This window comes from Aphelocoma coerulescens, chromosome 17, assembly GCF_041296385.1.
Source record: "Aphelocoma coerulescens isolate FSJ_1873_10779 chromosome 17, UR_Acoe_1.0, whole genome shotgun sequence".
NCBI classification, from domain to species: Eukaryota; Metazoa; Chordata; class Aves; order Passeriformes; family Corvidae; genus Aphelocoma; species Aphelocoma coerulescens.
Window position 1 is genome coordinate 1,449,830 of NC_091030.1, and position 21,330 is coordinate 1,471,159.

General features: G+C 49.4%; 1 protein-coding gene across 5 annotated transcripts in view; it reads left to right on the top strand.

Moving 5' to 3' along the window:
• NSMF (NMDA receptor synaptonuclear signaling and neuronal migration factor) overlaps positions 1–21,330 on the top strand; it is a 43,889-nt gene that overhangs the window by 1,577 nt on the left and 20,982 nt on the right. For 4 of the 5 annotated variants that reach the window (XM_069031459.1, XM_069031461.1, XM_069031462.1 and 1 more), the window contains exons 2-3: positions 7,143–7,204; positions 18,751–19,227. In XM_069031459.1, the coding sequence (XP_068887560.1) occupies positions 7,143–7,204; positions 18,751–19,227 (539 nt within the window). The remainder of the gene's footprint in view (positions 1–7,142; positions 7,205–18,750; positions 19,228–21,330) is intronic. The other variant, XM_069031463.1, reaches the window with a different exon arrangement.

Below are 21,330 nucleotides of genomic sequence, written 5' to 3' on the forward strand. Positions count from 1 at the left end.
GTGGTGATGTCAGCCAGGTGCATATACAGAGATGACACGTAAAGCACCATAAGTGCTGTGATGGGGTTCTGGGAGTGGGATTAGGCAGTCACACAAACAACACACTCAGTAGTTGGTAGGATTTCAAATGCTAGTGTGGGTGTTTGGGAGCGACTAATGTGTTTTGAACGTAATGACTTGTTAGCCTACACCAGGGTGGGCAGATGCTGCTTGGGTTGTATCAACTGTGTGGAGTCCAGGAGGTGCCTCAGGGGTTCTGGTTTGCTCCATACCTGCTGTAACTACTGACAAGCTGCAGGTACAGGTTTGTGGGAGCTCTGAGGTGTCTCTGGATAGTGTGAATTAAGGTGGTTTGACCAGAAAAGTTACGAGTGGATTTGGACTGGGGGACATAACGCCCTTGAGGAGTGTCTGCTCATGTAGACCATGGCACAGGACAGGTGCTTTTATGTGTCTCCCTGTTGATGCCCGTGCTAGAAATTACGGATCCAAAAATCATTTGAGGAGGGCAGCAAACTTGCCGAGGGGCTCCCTGCAGAGCCTCTTTTCACGGAGAAGGTGCTGGTGGTGACAGGTGCTGTCCATGTGCCTCCATCCTGCCGCTCCAGGCACGGCTCAGCCCTGCTCCCATGCGCTCTGTCATGCTTAGAATTCCTACAGTGGCAATGACCCACCTGCTGAAAGGTTTCCTGGGGCACATCACGCACAGCTCCTCTCTGCTCTGCCCTGGATGCTCCTCCATGTATCCCCCGTGTCCTTATCTACAGCAAGGACTCTGCAGGATGCTGGATAAGGCTACAGAGAGACTGTTCTGTCCACCCCACAAGGGCTGGGCACTTGGGTCAGCTGTGTGGGTAGTACTGCTGCAATGATCATGTGCCCTCTGGGTGTAGGTAGCTGGGGGATCCTGTTCTTGTGCTGCAGGAGGAGATGCCCTGGGACTGCTTCTCTGCATCTTCTTGGGCTCTGCCCTGTTCATATTTCTCATGACTTCTCTTTAGAGAGAAAAATCATCTCCTGGAGTTCTGCTGCAAGTCCAAGTGGCCACGGTGTGTATTTCTTACGTGTGGCTGGAGTGTGTGTGCACACTTGACTGTCTCACTGAGCAAGGAGCAGGGCTTGTTTACTGGCGTGAGTAATGGGATCCAAACAGGAGGTGCAGGCTCCCTAGATTCTTAAATTAAAATCTCTGCAGAGCGACTCAGGGGAGTCTCCTGTCCCAGGAGCATTAATTAAGCTCCATGCAGCTTGTTGTGTGCTAGGTCTTTTAAATAGCTCCTTACAAACTCTCGACACAATTGCCCTGTGCCAACACTGTGGAGAGCACCCACGATGCTGCTGACTTTGGTCTCTGTGGTTGTCTTCTCCTGGGGGAGTTACAGCGCCCTGCATGCTCGGGAAGGGGCTGTGCTTGGTGCTGCTGTGCTGATCACTTCTAAAGGGCTTAGATGCAAGATCTCCCTGTCAGGAGGGATTGTTCCCTCCCTGCCTGTGCTTTTATTGCCCTGCAGCTCCTGGGCCCCAGTGCTGAAGGCAGGGCTGACGCAGTTGTCCTTGAGCGGTGACCTTGGTGCTGCCCCTCCGCTGACAGCGCCTCTCCAGGCCCTGGCTGTGGGTGTCTGACCTGTGCTCCTTGGCTTCCTTAGAACTTTTCCGAGGTTGCAGATGAACCAAAGCCCTTCAGAAATGGGCTTTCGTTGCCCTTGCTGCCTTGACACCTACAGGAAAACCCTGGCACCCCAAATGTGGCAATAACGCAGATGTTTTCCTGCAGCTCTGCTTTGTATTGTGCTGGCCTACAGCTGTTCTTTGGGAGAGCGTGACGGTGAGAGCAAACAGACATGAGGCTTTTGCTGGGTGTTCCAGAACCATCTCTTCTTGCTGTTGTTAACGCAGGAAATATTTGAGTTGAGGCTGTGGTTCGTCTTGCCCAATTTCCTGACCTTGGCATCTCGTCCAAGATAGCCACAGGGAGATAAGAATTTGGTCTCACTCCCTCTCTCCTGCCTAGAGAGGGATGAAGAGTGGCTTTGAACACGGCATTAGTTGTTGTGAAAGGGTAAATTTTTTACTGATAAAGTGCAGAGGTAAGTGAACACGTACCTTATCCCAGGTTTCTTGCTGCTTGAGTGATTTTTGGCTTAGCTTGGGGCTCTTCATGGAGTCTAAATTCTTCTTTCCTGCTTGTGAATTTTCTATTGAGTGGTATGAACTGTGTCTTTGATTGCCCTTTTTTTTTTAACTTCTTCCTGCACTTCCTCTCTCCTCCTGTCCAAACTTCGTGATCATAAATTGCTCCAAGACTGTGGGGTCTCTGAGATCCATTGCTGATATCCAATCTCCCTTTACTGAGAGTCAGAATTTTTTAAAATTAAAATTTTCCAGCTACCATTTCTCTACATACATATTTTAGAAAACTAATCTTTGTCAGGGTATTGTTACTATTAGGCTTAAATATCGTAGGTGTCAACAGTCTTTAATGACTGAGCTGTTAACTGTGGATGTGCTGGAGGTGTTCCCTTCTCTGCTTGGTGACAAGAACAGGATTGCTGCTGTAGGAGGACGTAGGTCCTGATGATGCAGGTCTCTTCTCTCCTGTGTGCCTGAGATGTAGCACTGTCAGATGCTGTCACAACAGATTCCTGCTGCAACTCCTCTGGGCATTACTTCTGAAGGAGCACGAGAAGGTGGTGGGTGTTCTTTATTTTTCCATGTAATGCTCCTGAATAGTCCAGGTTTTGCTTAGCTTGCTGCTGTGCTCTAAGTGGAGTTATCTGAGGTCTTTCCTGTATCTCTGAGTGTTTCAATCCGCATTTCTTCACTCTGTAAGTGTCCGCTTGGTGGATAAATTTATGTGCATCAATTCCTCGTAGCTGCTTGTGTGCATCAAGGCCCCTTTTATCCTGTTGATGTGATTATTTCAGAGACATGAAGGCCATTCTGTGCTTATTACACTGTAATTGAGATCTTTGTTATTTGGCGGCTTTGCTCCTTCGAGCAAATCTCTGTCTAGACTGTCTGTGCTTCTTCACAGTTCTCTTCCAGACCCGAGTCCAGTTCTGACATCTGAGGCACAGTGAGTACTGGAAAATGCCCCCAGAAGGGCAGCTGCCTTTGCTGCCTGCGTTGTGCTGCCCCATCCCTCCTTCCCTCCCTGGAGCCGTTCTGATGGAATGCTGGAGGAAATGCTGGTGTTTTCTGAGGCTTGTCTGTGCTGCTTAGACTGAGCAGCACAGCGTGCTAGAGCCCTGGTCCCTGCTTGATGTCCTTTTTGTTAAATCAAGCTGTGCTGACTGTGTGACATGCAGGTCTGGTCTGCCACTAAAATGAAAACCTCTCTCCAGATGAGTCAGGGCTAAACTTGTCCTGTTATCAGCTGATCACCTCTCAGTGCTACCTGCTCATTTGTATGCAGCTTTTGCAGTGTCACACACTCAGGGTTGTAGCTCACCGGCCCGTGGAGCTGTAAGGCACCTTGTACTTCATCTCATTTATGTGAAACAAGTTTTCTTTTTTCATCTCTTGCCAGTTAAAATTATCCCAAGGTATCTCTGCTCAGAGCCCAGTTGAAGGGGTTTCTGTCCAGGGCGGTCCAATGGCGTGAGGGGACTTGAACTCCATTGGCAGCAATAGTGGAGGCAAAGCTGAGCTGAGAGAAAAGTCTGATTGTGTGACTTGTGGTAATAGATAAAAGAGAGAGAAAAGAATGGGATGAATAGAACAGCTACCATCTGTTTGAATTTTGCTCTGACTTTATTTTGATCAAGCCAACGGGTAGCCAAGGGGAGCAGGGAAATGGCACGTTAATGATCCGAGCAAGTGCTGGTGAACTGGGGGTGACTGTGAGTACAGTGAGAGCAGGGAGGGAACAAAATAGGCTTGGCAAGGGGGAACTAGCCATAAGGAGCAAGTGTAGCCATAAGGAGCAAGTGTGGCCATCAGAGTCCCCTTGGCAAAGGGCACGTGCAGACACCTGCGGGAGATCTGCTGAGGCACAGCCAAGGAGAAGCCGATGGCACTCGGAAAGTGGGAATGTAGAAGGGAACCACTGAGATAATAGGCAGAATAATTAGTGTGAAGTTTGCAGTGTAATTGGCTGGAAACCCCCCATTGCACACTGTGCTGTGCAGGCAGTGTTGCCGTGTTCACCGTGGCTGGGGAGCTGTGCCCACGTGCCCACATTTGTTTGCTCTTGGGTTGGCCTGAAGGGTCTGAGAGCCGTGGGGTAGAACGGCCGGGACAGAACTGCAGGTTCAGCCTGGGCAGGGAGCAGTGCTTTTGGGCAGCTCCCTGCTCCTTGTCTGTGCTGCTGACCTGCATGAGAGCTCTGGGTATGGCCTGTTCTCTGGGAGCTCTGGCACTTGGGATTGTACCCTCCTCCCTCCTCTGCTAGGGGAAACAAGAATGAGGTTAGAGACACTGCAGCACTTTCCAGCTTGGGCTCTTATTCTGAGTGACACTGTTTTCACCGTGGAGTAAGGTGGGCTGGAGGGCAGCAGTGCTTCTCTGGCACTGTCTTAGCCAGTTTTCAGTTTGGATCTTAGGAAGTGCTTTGTACTGGTTTTTTGAGCCTGTGGTTTGCAAGCTGAAGGTAAAGCATTGGTTCAGATTTTCAGACAGACAAAACAGCTTCAGGTACTGGTGAAGAGATGAATGGAGAGAATGACAGATGAATTTGGAGCTCGTGGAGCTTTTGAACTGGTTACAGACTATCATCATATTTCAGCATTTTTTGTGTAAATCACCATGTTCTCTCACTGATAATTTACCTGAGAACTTGTTCACTGTTATTTTTTCTACATGGAATGACTTCTGATGCAAAAGAGAAGCTTCAAAATCTTTCCCAAGGGTGTAAGTGTGTGTGCCCTGTTTGTGAATGGTGTTGGTGATGCCTCGCAAGGACAGACATTTCCATGGGAAGCCTTGGAGTCCCAGTAGTTTTGGTGGAAGAGATCTTGGAATCTCATGCTCAGCTATCTTACCAAAGCTGTGCTGTTGCTGGTGGCGTGTGAGATAAGCCGTGCCTTTGGCTGAGCTTTAACCACCTCTGGGATGGAGTGCAGGAGCAGCTCAGGAATTCTCTTGCAGCTGAGTAGCCTGATGTTAAAATCATAGAATTGTTTAGGTCAGAAAAGACCTCCAAGGTCAGTGAGTCCAACTGCAAACCAAACCCTGCCACATCCACCACTAAACCATGTCCCCAGGTGCCACATCCACACTTCCAGGGATGGTGACTCAACCACTTGCCTGAAGTAGCCACACTGCAGTTCCCAACTTAGCATTTGTGTGTTGCTCCAGGATCAAGTCCTGCTTTTTACCTGGACAGAAAGGTTGAGGGTGCCAGGAACATCCACAAGGTGTTTGTCCTCCTGGGTGGGTGAACCACGATGGTCACCCCTTTGCTCTTCACAGTGGGGATTGTGAGCTGATTGTAGAGCTCCCCATGTGACAGCCTCTGTGTGACCATCTCAGGGGCTGTTAAGCTCTCAGGAGGACAGTTTGGGCAGCTGCCACCTCAAGCCAGTGTCTAAAGGTACAGCCTGGGACTGGAAACGTAAGAATCTGGGAACAGGGAAAACCTCAGCACTGTCTGTTAGTCTGCAAAGATGCAGAAGCTTAAACCTTTCTTCTTGCACAGCTCCAGCTGTGCTGCTCCAGAGCATTTTGCATTTGACTGTGCTGAAATTTAGTCCCGGGGAGATTAAATTACTCTTTCTTCATCGTTCATATTGATCTTGTGTTGCTGGCTGTGGATGACAAATGGACTTCCCACTCCTTCCAGCCCGAGTCACTCTGGGAAGTGCATTGGAGCCTTGTTAACCTTTTCTCCTCTGGGAGGTGGTACATAAAAGCAGTGGGGAAGATCCTGACTACACAAGCTGGGATATGCAAAGCAGAAAGTGGTTTTGGAGGTCAAAGCCATTTTCCACTTACACATTTAATGGCCGTTATGAGCCTTTTGCAGCAGGTTGAACTGGAGAGGATGTTCTGAGGCTGAGCACCTCTGAGGGAGGAGGATGGGGGATGTGATGCCTCAGTATGGAGAGTCTTCCCTGTTGCAGCAAATCTTGTCCTTCCCCAGGAGATGCTGACATGCTTGAGGGCTGAGGGTGCTCAGCTCTGGGTTTGTTGGTTTGTCTTGGCTTGCCAAGGAGATGGGTGGCTCTTTCACCTCCCTCTTTGCAAATATCCACCCTGGGCTGCCCAGTGGCAACTCAGCCCGATTGGGATGCTGCAGACCTTGGGAGAGATTGTTCTACAAACTTGGGGAAATGGATGGCTGGAGAAGAGCTGGCTCTAGTATTGGCTCTCTTGAGTCACAGGTCTGTTGGGTACAGGAGAGCAATCACAGCACCAGGACATCACAAATGCCCTGGCAGTTGGAGTCTGGAGGTTACTGTATGCCAGGGATGCGTGCCTCGACCAAGGATTCCTTTCCTTCGTGTGGGTTGCAAGCAGAATGCTCTTCCCTGGTTGGAATATTCATAGGTTTGCTCTCTTACGTAGGCCTGGATGTGTGATAAGGGTTGAGCCCACCCTGCTTGCTTGATTCTTAATATATTCCAGTAAAATCTCGGTCATCCACAGGACCAGAATCCATCAGAGAAGCAGGAGCTGCTTTTGTGGGAGGTTGTGGGAGTCTCTCAAATAAGCTTGTCCAGTAATCCAAATACTGACATAGCTGGGGCTTGAGAACTTAGGGTTCAGGTAGGTAAAATGGGCATTAGCATCCACATCTGAGCTGTGATGGCTCCCAGGTGGGAGCATTCAGGACCTGTAGGAGCCTGGAGTGGTGGTTGGCTCTGGGGTGGAGGTGCCTCCTTCCTGGTCTTTATTTTTCATTTTTTCTAATGGAGAAGCTAAAGCCTGAAGTAGTCCTGGACTTGTAGTCCAGCTCTGTTTCCCCCTTTGGCCAGGGGAACACTGAGGTTCCACCGGAACCACTGGAATCCTGGTGTGTAAGGAGGAAGCCTCACGGCTCTGGCAGTGCATTTACATGGGTGTCACCTGAGGCTGAGGGAGTGGCAGCTGCAGGAGCACAGCAGTGCATTGGTATTGAACTGTTCCTTCTTTCCTTGGCCTTTAAGCATCACCCATCTCTCTCTTTCTCTCCTTGGCTGCCTCGTGGTGCTGGGACACAGAGCGGCGAGGGCTTTTGGAGAATACCTTTCACAAAACCATCCTGAAGGCAGAAACGGCTCAGGTAAGGGAACTGATGTGCCTTGGTTATGTCCATGTGTGCCTGCTCCTGTGGTTGATAGCCTTGAAATGAAAGTGCATTTATTTGTCTGTCATAAACAGAGTGAGATCTCAGCAGCAGAGAGGCAGGAGGAGCCGCCCTCGAGGAGAAAAGGCAGTTTGGTGGCCCAAGGCTTGGGTGGGCTGTGGGGATGAGTTCAGTTAGTGGACAAATGCCCTGTCATAAATTCACCCCTGCAGCTGATGTCCCTAGGAGAAGTTTCATCTGTGAAGTGACAGCCCTGCACAAGGCTTCTGCACTGGTTTGGCACTCCTGGGTCTTGCTGTCACTGGGGTATAGAAAACAGGTGAGTTATATTCTGTTCACTGCTGTGAATCCTTGCTGGCAGAGGTAACATCTGGGTTTATTCCCAGTGTTTGCTTCAACGGGGTAAACTGAGATTTGCCTAGATGAGGGCACCACATGTGCTGGCTAATGTGTCAGTGTTTTACATGTAGATATTGTCCCCATCAGCTTATCAAGAGTTCTACTTGATGGGCAGGAGACCACAAGATAAACTCACCTGACTTCTAACAGGGCTGTGTCTTCTCTGTGATGAAAGAAAATATTTTGCAGATGATACATTGATTACAAAACATAGAGAAAATCCTGTGAAATCCACAGAAAATACTGTGTGAACAAATAACAAATTGTTCTGTGCTGTTGTGTAGGGGATAAAGTTGTTAAATAGAATGTAATGTTATCATTTTAGGTAAGCTGTGTGTGTTTTAAGCCTGTGCAGGAGATGCCTCTTGCTGTAAGAGCAGTCACACAGTCTTTGGCAGCCAGCTGAGTCCTTGCCTTTTTCCTTGGATCTGTTCTAATGACCTTCAAGTTGTCCTTGGCTGAATTGTGCTGGTGTTGTGAATGGAAAGGCTCTAAGATAATGTACTGCAGTTTTCTTGGATTCTTTTCATGAAGAACCCCAGGGACACTTTACATACAATATTTGGCCTAAGAACAGCATGTGGAGGTAGGAAGGGAAGGTAGAGAAAGGCTGGGGTTTGGTGCAGCTGAGCTGAGGTGTCTGTGGGGCAGCAGGAAGGGAGGGCTGGACAGGCTGTGCAGAGGCAGGCTGGCAGGAGCTTCCCAGAATGGCAAAACCTTTTGTTTGTTCCTTCCATCGAGGCCATTTCTGCAGCTGCTCCTGTCACCTGGACTCTTTGCCAGTCCTTTTTTCATCCTCCTCACCCCAGTTTCCAACAGGGAGAAGTGTTGGCTCCTGCTCGCTTTGTAGGGCCCTTGTAGTACCTGTGGGGTCATGTTGGGGCCAGGCAGAGAATCTCTGATGGAGATAAGAGGAAATTTCAGATCCATTCAGGTGCCTGAGGCCTGGGGAGCCCTGGTCAGATCCAAGGAGTGGGAGCCTCTCTGATGTGCCCTTAAAAAGCTGCTGTTTAACTCCTCCTTGGGGTGCTCCTGGTTGCTCTCTGACTGTAGGTAAGGAGGGCATGGAAATGGAGCTGATCCAGTGACTCCTGGATCATGTGCCACAGCCAGGCTCCCCAGAGCAGCATTTCAGCCCTCTCTGTGCTTGTGACATCCATAAGCTCTCCAGGGAAGCCTTTTCACCCACTGCCCCTTGGTGTATCAGCCTTGAGATCGTTTTTGAATCCAAGTGAATTTAGTTGCCACAGGCAAGAATCAAGCAGTGAGAGACACTTGGAAATACCACGATACTTATGGGATCCTTAAGTATTCACTTGGAAAAAAATAAAATTCCCTAGAAATTACTCTAAATTCTGAGGAAGAGAGGAGGAAAAAAAAAAAAAAGAATCGTCATTTTTAAGTCATCTTTTGAAATTCTGCAATGTATAACTTAACACAGTCTGTAACACTTCTTTATAAATAACCCCAGTAGGAAGGTTGCTATCCAATAAAAAACGCTGCGAGTAGAAAATTTGGCTCCTTTTAGTTCATCCCAGCAGCCCGATCACAGGGAAGTCACGTCTTCCTCCCTGCAGAAATTCCATCTCAGGATCACTTGTGCAAGCTGTGGAGGCTTCACCTTTGGCTGGGCAGGGTGGAAGGACAGGGTGAGTGTCACCCAGTGGCTCCAGGGAAGCAAAGGAAGGGCCTCTGCTACACAAGTTGAAGACATAGCACAGATGCAGAGGTGAATCTGCTCCAGCTCCTCAGAGAGCAGGCAGAGGCAATGTGAGCAGGGAGGAGCCCACCTGCGTCCTGTGGTTGAATTCCCACTTGAATGGGTTGGTGGCTTAGGTCCTGAAAGCTCACTGCTCCAAAGAATTGAGTCCTCAGTGCCTGTGTGTGTCTGTCAACTCTGAGCTTTCTCCCTGAGTGTTGTACCAGGTGGGACAGGCCTGTTTGTGCTGTCATAACCCCAGCTGTGCACCCAGGTGCTCCCTGCACTGCCAGCAGACTGAGCTGGGATTGATGCCTTTTCCTGGTCTTAAAATCAAGAGTCATACACAGTTAGAAGGGGAAAAGGGATTTTACCTTGGTATTTATTTTAAGGATCCTTAGGTGCACACGTCCAGGTCATGTGCATCGAAATGCACCCTGCTGAATATGCCCAAAAGATCTGGTATAACATTATAGGTTTTACTAATTAGCATCTCTATCAAAGATTCCCCAATGAGAGGCTCAAGTGAGCCCCTCTCCCCAAAGAGCCTTCCCCTGGATGGTTCTATCTGAGTTTACAGAATGTGTTCTGGAGAGGACCTTGGGGCCTGGGGCACACTGATCCCTGGCTATGAAGCTTCTAAAATGTTGAGTCTCTCAGCTTGACAAACAAGTCCAAGAATGTAGGTACAAAGCACTGAGAAAACAGAAGTTGTAAAAAGGTATAACAGGGGTATAAAAGAAAAGGCAAAAAAATCTTCATGGCATCAGGATGAAGGCTCTGACCTAAATATGACTGGAAGGAGGCAGGCCTTGATTCAGTCTAGAAAAAAATGGTTTAAGAAAGGTTTAAAGCCACTGATGAATGCAGTGAGGGAAAAGAGTTGTGGGTTTTGAGGAGCAGGAAGGTGGTAGAGCCATCAGTGGGACAATGAAGGCATAAATAGAGGAGGGAAGGGCAGGATCCTCCTTTTCTGGACCCAAGAGGCAGAACCCTTCTCTCTCCCTGCATAGGGCAATCCTCATGCAGAAAATGAGGCAGGTGTGAGTCTGGGATGTCAGTTCTTTGCTGCTTTATCCTCGGCAGAGAGGTGAAACTCTGACACCCCAGGCAGCCCCAGGAGACCCATGGAGACATGGAGGGAAATGCCACGTGTGCAGACACTGCCCCAAGTAGCTCCACTTCTGCTGCACTTTGTTCTCTGGGGATTGTCCATTTTGCTTTGCCTTTTTTTATCTTCTTAGTCCCTTGATTCCAAGGAAAGGAAAAGATGCAATGGCTTTTGCATCCCTCATAATTTCACATTCCACAGCCGATCAAAGAGCTGCTTCTTCAGTCGTAACTTCTATTTGTGGTGGCTCCTCTGGAGAGCTTGTGTGTGGCAGAATGTCTTGGAGAAATTGGGGAGTGGTAATGAAGAGCTGCAGAGGGATTGTAGATCAGCAGGACAGGCCAGCTGCCTCGTTCAAGCATTGGAACGAGGGCTGAGTTATGTGCAGGGCTGTGTTTGCCTCCTGTTTTCAGTAAAAGCACATTGTGTTCATGCTCTGCTTGCTCTGCTGGGGCAGTGGCTGTGGAGTTGCACAGCTGCACGAGGTAGAGAGGCTTGCAGGTGCTGCAGGGTTTACCTGGAGGGAGAAAAGATGAAGGGGAGCATTTGTTGGTGGTTACAACTTCTGATTCTTCCTGACGCGAGATCCAAGAACTTTGTGGCTCAGAAATGTTGTGTGACTATTCCTATGCAACTCTTCAGTGCCTTATTCTAGAAGAGTTTTTTTCCAGGTGACTGGGGAGGTGCACTTACCTCCCCTCTTTCTCAGAGGTTATGTCAGAGATGATGACAATATAGAGTTTTTTCCCCTTTGTTTCCCTTTTGGAACAGGGCACTTGCCTGCTGATGGGCTATGAATGCAGAGGATGGAGGAATTGTCCCTTTGGGATCACTCAGATTTTTTTCCCCTGATCTTTAAGATATTTTGAGGAATCAGAAAGAAAGGGAGGGTTGGACTGTGCTGCAGGTGACAGGATATGGATGTGTTGAGGGAGCTGGTGCCAGGGTGGTGATGCATCTCCTGCTCTCTTCCTGCCTCTATTAATTGCTGGCTTATTCATGCAGGCTGAAGGTCTGGGAAGGTTCCTACGAAGAGCACTCTGCCATGTTCAGCATTCATTCTGCCTCCAAGGCTGTGGCCAGAGTCTTTGCTGACTTTTGTAGCTTTCTGGTACCTTTTAATGTAGAAGTGGGTGTCCCTTGGGACAGACTTAGAAGAAAGATGCAGAAAGGGATTAAAATGTTGTGAAAGGGAAGTGTAAAAAGGCTGCAGAGAATAAAGCATGGAAGAAATAATCATTCAGAGTTTCACAGAGCTCATGGAATTTTGGACATTCTCCAGCCTGGGTGTCAGAGGCCCCACACTGAGATAATGCATTGGATTTTATCTTCATGTTCTGGGACTGTGAGAGGAAGAGGTACCAGGGCATGGGGCAGTGACACTGAAAAGGACAGCAAGCAGAGCCTTTGAGAAATTCCCTGCTTTCTGGGGAAGCAGGGATCTGTCCCAGTGAGCTGGCATTCAGACACAAGGATTGGGAGGGAGCTGTGGGGGTTTTTTTCCTGTTACTCTTCTGATCTGTTTTGCTTGGAGGGGTTATTGGGAGGGCAGCTGCTGCTGCTGGAGTGTGGGGCTGTGGGATGCAGCACCAGGCTGCCTGCTGTGACTGGCTGCTCTGGGCAAGCTGTGTGGGAAGCAAGAGAGAGGGAGAGATCAAATACAAGGTGTCCTTGGTGCTGTAGAGGTGCTGGGCCTTGGGCAGGAGCTGCCTAGCAGGCATTAAGCCAAATTCTCCGTGACTCCTGCTAAACCAGCATGGCTACTGGTTGGCATCAGGACAAACCAAAGGGGGCAGTTACCTGAAACTGGAAAATGCTTCTTTTTAAGCTCGAAAAAAGTAATCTTTGTGTCTTTCCTTTGTTTCTTGCATGATGTCTCAGTCATCAGTGTGAGTGTGTAAGGAGAAGAGGGCCCTTGTGAGCTTCCCCAAGCCAAGTGGCAGTGGGGAGGGGTGGCAGGAGCAAAACCATGTTTGGGCCTGTGCTGGGTGTGGAGCCACCACTGGATCAGCCACGTACAGAGGAGCTTCCTGATGCTGCCAGAAACTGGCACAGGGCTGGAGAAACCCCAGGTGAGGCTTCACAGGTGCTTCAGGCTGAGTGACCTGCGAGCTGAGCTTTATGTGCCACCAGCAAGTAAAGCTGCAGCTGTTCAGTGCTCTGAGGGGGACATTCAGACTATGGAGCTGCCAGCAGAGCCTGGCTCAGGGTAAGCACCAGGGTGGCCTTTTTTCTAGAGGATATTTGTCCTGTCCCCAGGACAGACCCAGCAGTGCACCTGGCCCTGCTCTCGGTGTATCCCTGTGTTGATGAGGCAGACGTGGCCTTTTCAGGAAGAGCCCTTGCTCTGGAGGGAGTTGTAGGTGGCCTGAGCTCAGGACAGAGCAGGGATGTGAAATCTCATCTCTGAGGGCTTCAGGCTGCTTCCAGCATCAGCCAGTGCAAGCATGGTGTGGGTGGATCCTGGAACTTGCTAGGGAATATGTGGATGGCTTATAAAGGGAACAAAGACGTAGGTCACGGTGTTACCATGGAGATGCCGAGGCCGGTGATGGAGCTGCCACTTGCTCCTTTGGGTCCTGTCTCACAGTAGCAATTTCATCTATTCACATTAATGTTACAGGCCAGACTAAAAGGTTGCTCACCTACGAGATGCCAGGTCACTGCTGTCTCGAGTTTGTTTGTTTTCAAAGCCTGTTAGAGCAGAGAAGACTAATTGGAACCATTTTGTCATAGTTAAGTGACCTTCTGGTTTCTCAGAGCAGCTCCCTTCCAGAAGCAGCCTTTGCCTGTTCCCTGTGGCTTTGCAGGGAAGTTTGTGACGTTCCCTCCTCGGGAGCAGCGGGGTCAGGGTGCACATGGTGGGGCTGGCTTGGTTAGACCTCAGGGAATCCATAGTGAACACTGTGCATGTCCTTGTGCACAGCTCAAGAAAGACAAGGAGCTGCTGGAGAGGCTCCAGTGGAGGCTACAAAGATGATGAGGGGTCTGGAGCATCTCTCATGTGAGGGGAGACTGCAGGAGCTGGGTCAGGTTAGTGTGGAGCAGAGAAGACTCAGAGGGGATCTGGTTAATGCACATAAATATCTCCTGGGGGTGTCAGAGGATGCTGCCAGACTCTGTTCAGTGGTGCCAGTGACAGGACGAGGAACAATGGCCACAAACTAAACCACAAGAAGTTCCACCTCAGCATGAGGAAGGTAAAAAGAGCCCTGGGATAGGTGCCCAGGGAGACTGTGGAGCCTCCCTCTCTGGAGACGTTCCAAACCCACCTGGACGTGTTCCTGTGTCACCTGTTCAAGGTGACCCTGCCTTGGCAGGGGGTTGGACTGGATGATCTCCAGAGATCCCTTCCAACCCCAGCTATTCTGTGATTCCATCTACTCACTTGGCTCTGAAGCTACTGCATGGCTGAAATGCCACTGTGACCTTTTTTTATTGTTGTATCTCTCATCTTTATATCTCTGCCTCATGCTTCAATAACTTGAACAAAATTCCCGTTTTTTCCCATGACTATTTCTTGATCACATTTCAGCCCTGGGCCCAGCAGGGTGGGCTGCCCGTCCTGTGCCAAGGGTCACAATGTTGGGAGAACAGAGCTGGCATGAGGGGAAGCTCTGCATGGTCTCTGAGAGGCAGCAGAGGGGACCAGGACCTGCCAGCACACCTGAGGGGCAGTGACAGACATGTGGGAGGTCTTGGAGTTGGGATTGCAAGAGAAACTGCTCAGCTGTGCTGTTTGAATGGTTATTAAGGGTTTTGCAGTGCCCTCTGCTCTGGCCAGAGCACCTCTCTGCTCTCCTCACTGAGGGAATCACCTGGATTCCTCCTGGTGCAAGGTAAAAACATCATTAACTTCATTCCTACTTCCATGTGCTGTACACCCCAAAACTTTCCATTCATCTTCAGTGACTACAGCAGTTCTTTCATTTAAAGTTGGAATTTAATTGTCATAAACATCAGGCCCAGAGAACTCCAGCTGAGGAGGAACAGGGAAGAGAGAACTGTCTCTCTGAATTTTTTTTTGCTGAGATGACAGATGTTCTTTTAATAGGGTTTGTCTGGATTCCCCTTTGCCACTCTGCCTCTGATGCTGGAGCAGAGGCTTTAAATCTAAGGTGCTTTAATCATCAGTTTAGCTGCTAAATACAGGAATAAATTTGGAGCTTCTATCTATGCCTTGTGGCTGTATTCTGCCTTGATTTATAAACTCCTCATCCCAGGGTCACAAGGCAGTCTGCAGCAGATAGGAGTTTGGCTCCACAGCTGTGGATGGGCATCAGGCAGCTGGGGCTGATCCCAGCACGTTCCCTGCTCTGGAGAAACGTGGTGGCAGTGAAAGGAAAAATGTGCAAGTCCTTTCTCAGTTCCCTAAGTCAGAGTGAGTGCTCAGGCTGGAGTTACTGAATGAGAAAGGATGTATTGTAAGTATCTAATACTAATAAATGCCTAATTATCAGGAACTACATGGACTGAGAGTGTGGATTCTTTTTTTCCCAAGACACCGCCAGTTGCCCAGCACAGATGATCACTGCTGTCAGTCTTTGGTCATGCATGTGCCCTGTGTTGGGCAGTGCTGCGTGGAAGGTGAAGAAAGAAGTGTCAGACAGGAGCAAGTGAAGCCAAAAAGACAAAAAGATGCGTGTTCAAGTACTAACAAGGGGAGTGAGAAGTGGTTTGGCCTTCAGGAGTGGATGTCAAGCCCTGCTGGACTTGGCCTAGGTAGACAGGGAAGTGATGGAAATGCCATCTGGATGTTTCTGGTACCAATGGACACATGATCTACAAATCAGGCACACTGGTCTTCTTCCCTTTGTCTTGCTGCTCAGTCCCTCGTGTACAACCAATCCATGTAGAGCAGGAATCAAGATGAAAAGAACCTGAGGAACCTGATTTATCTGGTCCTAAGTAGCTTTGCAGCTGTGTGAGACAAAGGTGTTGCTGCTGGAGGCAGGTGGGGGAGCAGAGTCGTTCCCAGGTCAGCTGTGTTGGAGCAGCTGGAGAGGAGGGAGCTGTGCCAGGCTGCCCAGTCACGCTGGCCAGGGCTACCATGGCAGGCTGATGGAGCAGCTGGGAGTGGGAGAGATGGCAACAGCGATGTGAAAATGAAAAGAAGGGAGCAGCAGTAAGAGGCGAGGGTGTTAACAGCAGCCTGCTGCAGCTGACTCCAGAAGGCAGCTCCAGTCATTGCTGAGTTAGTGTCCCTTGGTTCTCCTCACCCAACATCCCTGTGGGCTCAGCTCTAATTCAGCATTGATTCCTGAACCAGCCTCACTTCTTTCCTAGCAGAAGCAAACTATTAACCTCAAATGCCATCGTGGCAACAGGTGCAGTGCTTTGGCACCTGGATCCTGTTCGATGCAAACACAGACAAGGGTCACTGGTCACATCCTGGGGCTGCTGGTGTGTGTGGCCTCCTGTATGTGAATGCACAGGTTCCTGAAGTGGTGTGGATTCTGTTTTAGAGGCCAATAATTCATTATGATGGATGTTTGAATCTCTTTTCCTTCCACACTCTTTTTTTCTGCAGATAAATTCTTTCTTAACGACTACTCTTGAATAAAGCTTCATACTCCCTTGCATATGAAGTTGCTTCTCCAATGTGTAATTACTGAAGGTGCTAAATTGAATGAAAATGAAGAATTATCCAATTGTTTTACAAAAAGAAAGCACATTGGTGTGCTGGCAGCCCTTTGTAGTGTAGATCATGAAAACTCCTACATAAGTACAAGTGAAAACACCTCGAGGAGGGGACAAGTAAGTTAGGAAGAAAGAATTATCCTCACATTTTTTATGCTAGATCAGGGAGGTAGTTTATGTCACATATATCTGGTCAGTCCTGCCAGGATTTCAGTAAAAGATTGACTCTTACTTGAAACCAGTCATGGCCCACTTACATGTCTGTAAATTTTATGGAGCTGAACAGACCTCAGTGCTTATAAAACAGAGACTGGAATTGATCTCTTTGCTCTTGTGATCATGAGCATTTTCAGGCATATTGTGCTTTGGGGACTTCATTTTTCCATTTAGCCACAGATCCCCAAGCTCAGGAATTCCTGGATCTCTGAATTCCGGGGCTGTCAGTGTGTGAGTGAAGGTGACACTCCTGTGTGTTCCCTCTGAGGAGGCTGTGCATCTTCCATACAAGTATCAGTTTCAGGAGGAACAGGGGCAGCTGTCAGCCACGATTTTGTGGTGTCTTAAGAAATCTGTAGCGTCACTGTGCCCACACAGATTAGTAAATTTGACAAGCTGAGACGAGTACTTAGAGCTGGCCTTTGTTTTTAATTTTAAAAATGGTTTGCTTGGCACTATTAGCGAGCACAGTTCTTGGCAAATCTCAAGGAGTCGTTTGGTGGTGTTTTCCCAAGACATGCCTACTCTAGAGCACAGTTAATCCTGGAGCTGGGGAGGATCTGAGCTGCAGAGAGCAGATGCAGGGGACCTGCTGCCTCTTGAGGGGTGACACGTGCTTGGAGAGACTTTGGAGCCTGTGACTGTTCTCTGCACTGTTGGCTCTGTGACGCTGTGCCCTGCAGGTGGGTACAGGCTTTTGGGTGACAGCTCGTGGAGCACCTTCTTCCACTGGAATGGTCTTTGTTGTCCATCAGGCCCCTTCTGGAGCAGGTGCAGATGTCCACGCTGACCATGGGGCAAGTAGAGCCCTGCCAGCCTTTCACATTACCTGGGGCACTACCCCTCACTACACCTGGGCATGGATTTTTGACTTTGTGTGAAGCCTGGACAGAGCATCAGCTGCAGATTCAAAAGGCACAGCTCTTTCTTCAGGACTCCTACAGTGTCTCCTCCTGGCCAGCTCCAGGAGTCACAGAACTGCCAGCTCCAGTATCCTGAGACTGTGAGGAGACAAATGAAAGGAAACCTGACTTGTGTCAGCCTGAACAGCCCTGACAGTCACTCCTTGAGAAGAGTGGCCAGAGATGGATTTATTTCCTAGTAGTGCTGGAGGAAGTTGTATCTCAAGCAGAAAAATGAGGCAAGGGTGACACCCTGTACTGGTACCAGCTTGGTTCTGGTTGCAAACTGAGCAAGGAGAGAGGCCCTGGGCAATGTGAGCATATTCCAGGATGGATTTCAGATTCAAAAGCTGACAGTGTATGGCCTCAGCTTGGGAGGGTTCCTCTCAGAGGGGCACTGGAGCACTTCATAGGCAGCAGTGAAAGGTCCATGTTACTCACATACACCACCACTCTTGTCCAGAGGTAGGTCTCCTCTTCCTCCTTCACTTCATGGCCAGTTACAAGGTAGCCAAGCCTTCAAATTGTGGACTAATTCTTCCAGGTCATGACTCGGTAGCTAAAGAAATTATGTTCCTTAAATATCTACTGAAGTAAAGGCTTGGGTTTGCTTTCTGCCTCTGTTTTAGGTGCTTCTGTCTGTGCTGGACACTAATGATTTCATTTTTTGGGTAGTAATCACATAAATAACGCATTCCCTGCTGAGCCTTTTTGCCAGTCCCCAAGCTGCTTCCCATCTGAAGGGAAGTGTAAGAGGTAATTAACAGCCACTTGAAAAAGGATTAGCAGGTGGGTGGGAGCTGCTGTTGGGTTCATGCATGGAATTGCCATGGAAATGCTGAGATTTCCTGGCACTTCATCCAGTGTGTGGGCTCCAAAGATAGTTGCACTCATGGGCCTCTCTCCTTTCGATCTTCCTACCCTACAAAGGCAGTGGCTGTGTTTTCCTTCAGGACAGCTCCCACGGGCCGTGCTGTGGCCATCTGTGAGACCGGGGCGTGCCGGCAGCGGGGTGCTGTGCTGCAGCTGTCAGCTGAAACCTTGCTGCATTTCTTTCATGTCAAACCACCTGGCAGAAAATCAGGAGGAAAAAAAAAACAACCCCAAACCTTCTTGGTTTGCCCCTTTGCCAGTGTTCTGAAAGGACTTAATGTGCCAAACACTCAGAGTTTGGCACTTGGAGGAGTTGGTGCTGGTCCTTGTCCTGCAGACTGTGACCGGCTACGTAGCCCTTGTGTGGCTGAGCAGGGCTGCAGCTGAACCAGGGCTGTCTTGCATGGCAGCATTTTCAGGCCGTGCAGTGAGACCTGCTTTTGCTTCTAGCCTTGTTTGGTGGCCCCACGTGCTTAAAATATTGGGCCTCTGTGAGAAATAGCTCTCATTTCAGTGCCTGCTCTGGAGGTTTAGAAGGTGGCAGTGAGCACAGGCTCATCTGAAACGCTTCCTGCAGGAACCTCCTGTATCTGTCTCCCTTACACAGCAGTAGCAAAGAGCCTCTTGAATTTTCCAGTGTCTGTGGGGCTTTGCTTTAAGGAAAATGTGCCTTTCATTTCAGATCACCTGCTGGCAGACTCCTACATGGGGCAGGAGGACTCCCCTGAGATGCAGCAGGCGGCCCAGAACAAGCGCAGGCTCTCGGTCATCTCGGACGGCAAATTCGAGAGGAGCTTCACCGAGGAGCAGGCGGAGAAGATGCCGAGCGAGGGCCCGAAGCCACGAGTCTACACCATCTCTGGCGAGAGGCCGATGCTGTCGGAGCACGAGAATGACAGCATGGAACTGGTGGTGATGAAGGGGGCTGCCCACGAGGAGTGTCACCACGGGCACCACGCGCACGGCGCCGGCGGCTCGCATGGCGGCCGGCACTGCAAGGCCTGGCCAGGCGGCCGCCAGGGCTCCAAGGAGTGCCCCAACTGCACCAGGCTGGCTGCCCCTTCCCAGCAGTCCATTGAGCTGGAGCAGCACCCACCTGGCGAGGCTGGGTGGCACAGGAAAAGGCTGGAGAGGATGTACAGTGTCGATCGAGTGTCTGGTAAGTGAGTGCTGGGTGACACCAAAGGTGACATCCGTCTCATCCCAGCATGGTTTTGATTCTGGGCTCTTCTGGTACATGGACCAGTGTTTCTGGAAAGGGTTTGTCAGAGGAGGAGTTTGAAATAAGCTGAGCTCAGTTGGAGGCCAGCTCATCCAAGCTCCTGGTTATCAGTGGCTGCTCTGGGTGGTTTTCATGACACCTTCATGCAGCTCAGTGAGCTCCTTTTCTGTGGAGGAAGAGCAAGAGAGGAAGGATTCTGTCAAAGCCCTACATCCATGCTCATCCCAGAGGCAGCTCAGAGCAGGATCCTCTCTCTGCCTCTTGCTGGGCAGTGGAAATCTTTGTGAACTGCTCTGTGGGAGCCTCAGCTCAGGTTATGGTGTTCTGTACTTTGGTGTGTTCCCAAAATGCTTGTTTGCAGCGCTGGAAGCCACTCATGTAGTGCCACCTCATGGGCTTCCCATAGATACTAGCAAATAACACAGTGTTGGACTTTATTCCCCCCTTTCTTCCCTGCTCAATGTTCTCAGGGAACAGGGCTTGCAAGAAGAATTCCCTGGCATGTCCTTCCTGCCTGGCTAGCAGGGAAAAGGGAGCAGAGAGGAGTGGAGGCAGGAGAGGCTGATTTCCCCAGGGGTTCACCTGACAGTGCTGCTTCTGTTTGCATTTACATGACAAGTTGCTGCTGCAAACCAACACTTACAGCAGCCAGGCCCCTCTGGCATCCCTGAGTATGGATTTTGATGCCGAGTTTATCATGCCTGACACCGTTCCAGGGAAGTACAAGCTGTCATCTCCTGGGCTGCTCCCAGCATCTGATACAGACACAGCCACTCCTGGACAGAGGTGCTGGGATTTGGGTGCAGTGGGAAGTGGCTGGAGATGCTGGATGTGGTGGTGGTGTCCCTCCAGTCCTAGCAAACCCATGGCTCCTCCACAGTTTCCTCACAGTTGATGGTGACAAGAAAGGAGAACAAGTTGCTCTGCCTGGCAGCAACAGCCATACCCATAATCTGAATTTTAATTCAGCAAATGAGCTCTGGAGCTGAGCTGTGCTGCCCAGTCCCCACCTATGAGCTCCTCTGCTGATGTTCTACCTTCTGAAGGGTCCCAAATCCTTTATTCTCCTTTGAGTGCTGTGTGGAGGGCAGGGATATATTTCCTAAGGTAACTCCAATCTATGAGAAAAGGAGAGAAAGCTCCCAGCAATGGTGCATGCAAAACCTCCTAAGGATATTAGCTGTTGTTCATAAGCTCTGCTTTGAACCAAAGCTAGTGGCTTAAAAGCTGTAAAACACATTGAGAGATTGTCAGTGCTTTGAGATGAGTAGTCCTTGAGAAGCCTGTACGGAATTGTTGGCTAAAAAGGAATTTGTACAACTTCTCCTTCACCACTTCTGTGGGTTGGAGGCTTCAAACAAGTAATTCATTTACAGCCTGGGTTGTTCTGCTTTGCTTCTGTCTCTGTGTTTTGGAGGAGAGCAGACTTTGGGACTGCATCAGAAGTCTTTAGCATACTGAAATGCAGTTTCATTTAACATACATATATTGCCTTGGAGTGCCTTTAAACAGGACTTGACGTAAACTGTGAGCTGAGAAGGAGTGTCTGGTACAGCTTTCTATAGATTTCTTGGAAGCTGCACTTCAAAGGAAGGCTCCCCAGCTGCAGTTAGCATTTTTTGCATCAGCAATTGCAGCACTTCCTGTACTTTCAGGGAATAATCTGTAGGATGTGATGATCTGTACAAAACATTTGGTAAGATAGCTGGTCTGTAGTAATTATGCCTGCAGAGGGCATGTGGAGCTTGACTGGGCTTGGGCCAAGTGAAAGTGAGGTAAAAAATACCTTGACAATGCCAGAATATTAAATATTGTCAGATCTGAAGACTTGAATGACTGAAGCAAGACACAATCAGCAACATGGAGCAAGGCATTAGGCAAGGGAGCCACAAACTGGGTTTGAAGCAAGATGAAAAATCAGGTAGCCCCAAACCCCAGGAATCCAGCCCACTGAGATCTCACAGGTGTTGTGCCAGTGGATTTCAACACCCCTCTGATTCCCTGCCTGCCTGACTGCAGCCTCAGCTTGGGCAGGTTCCT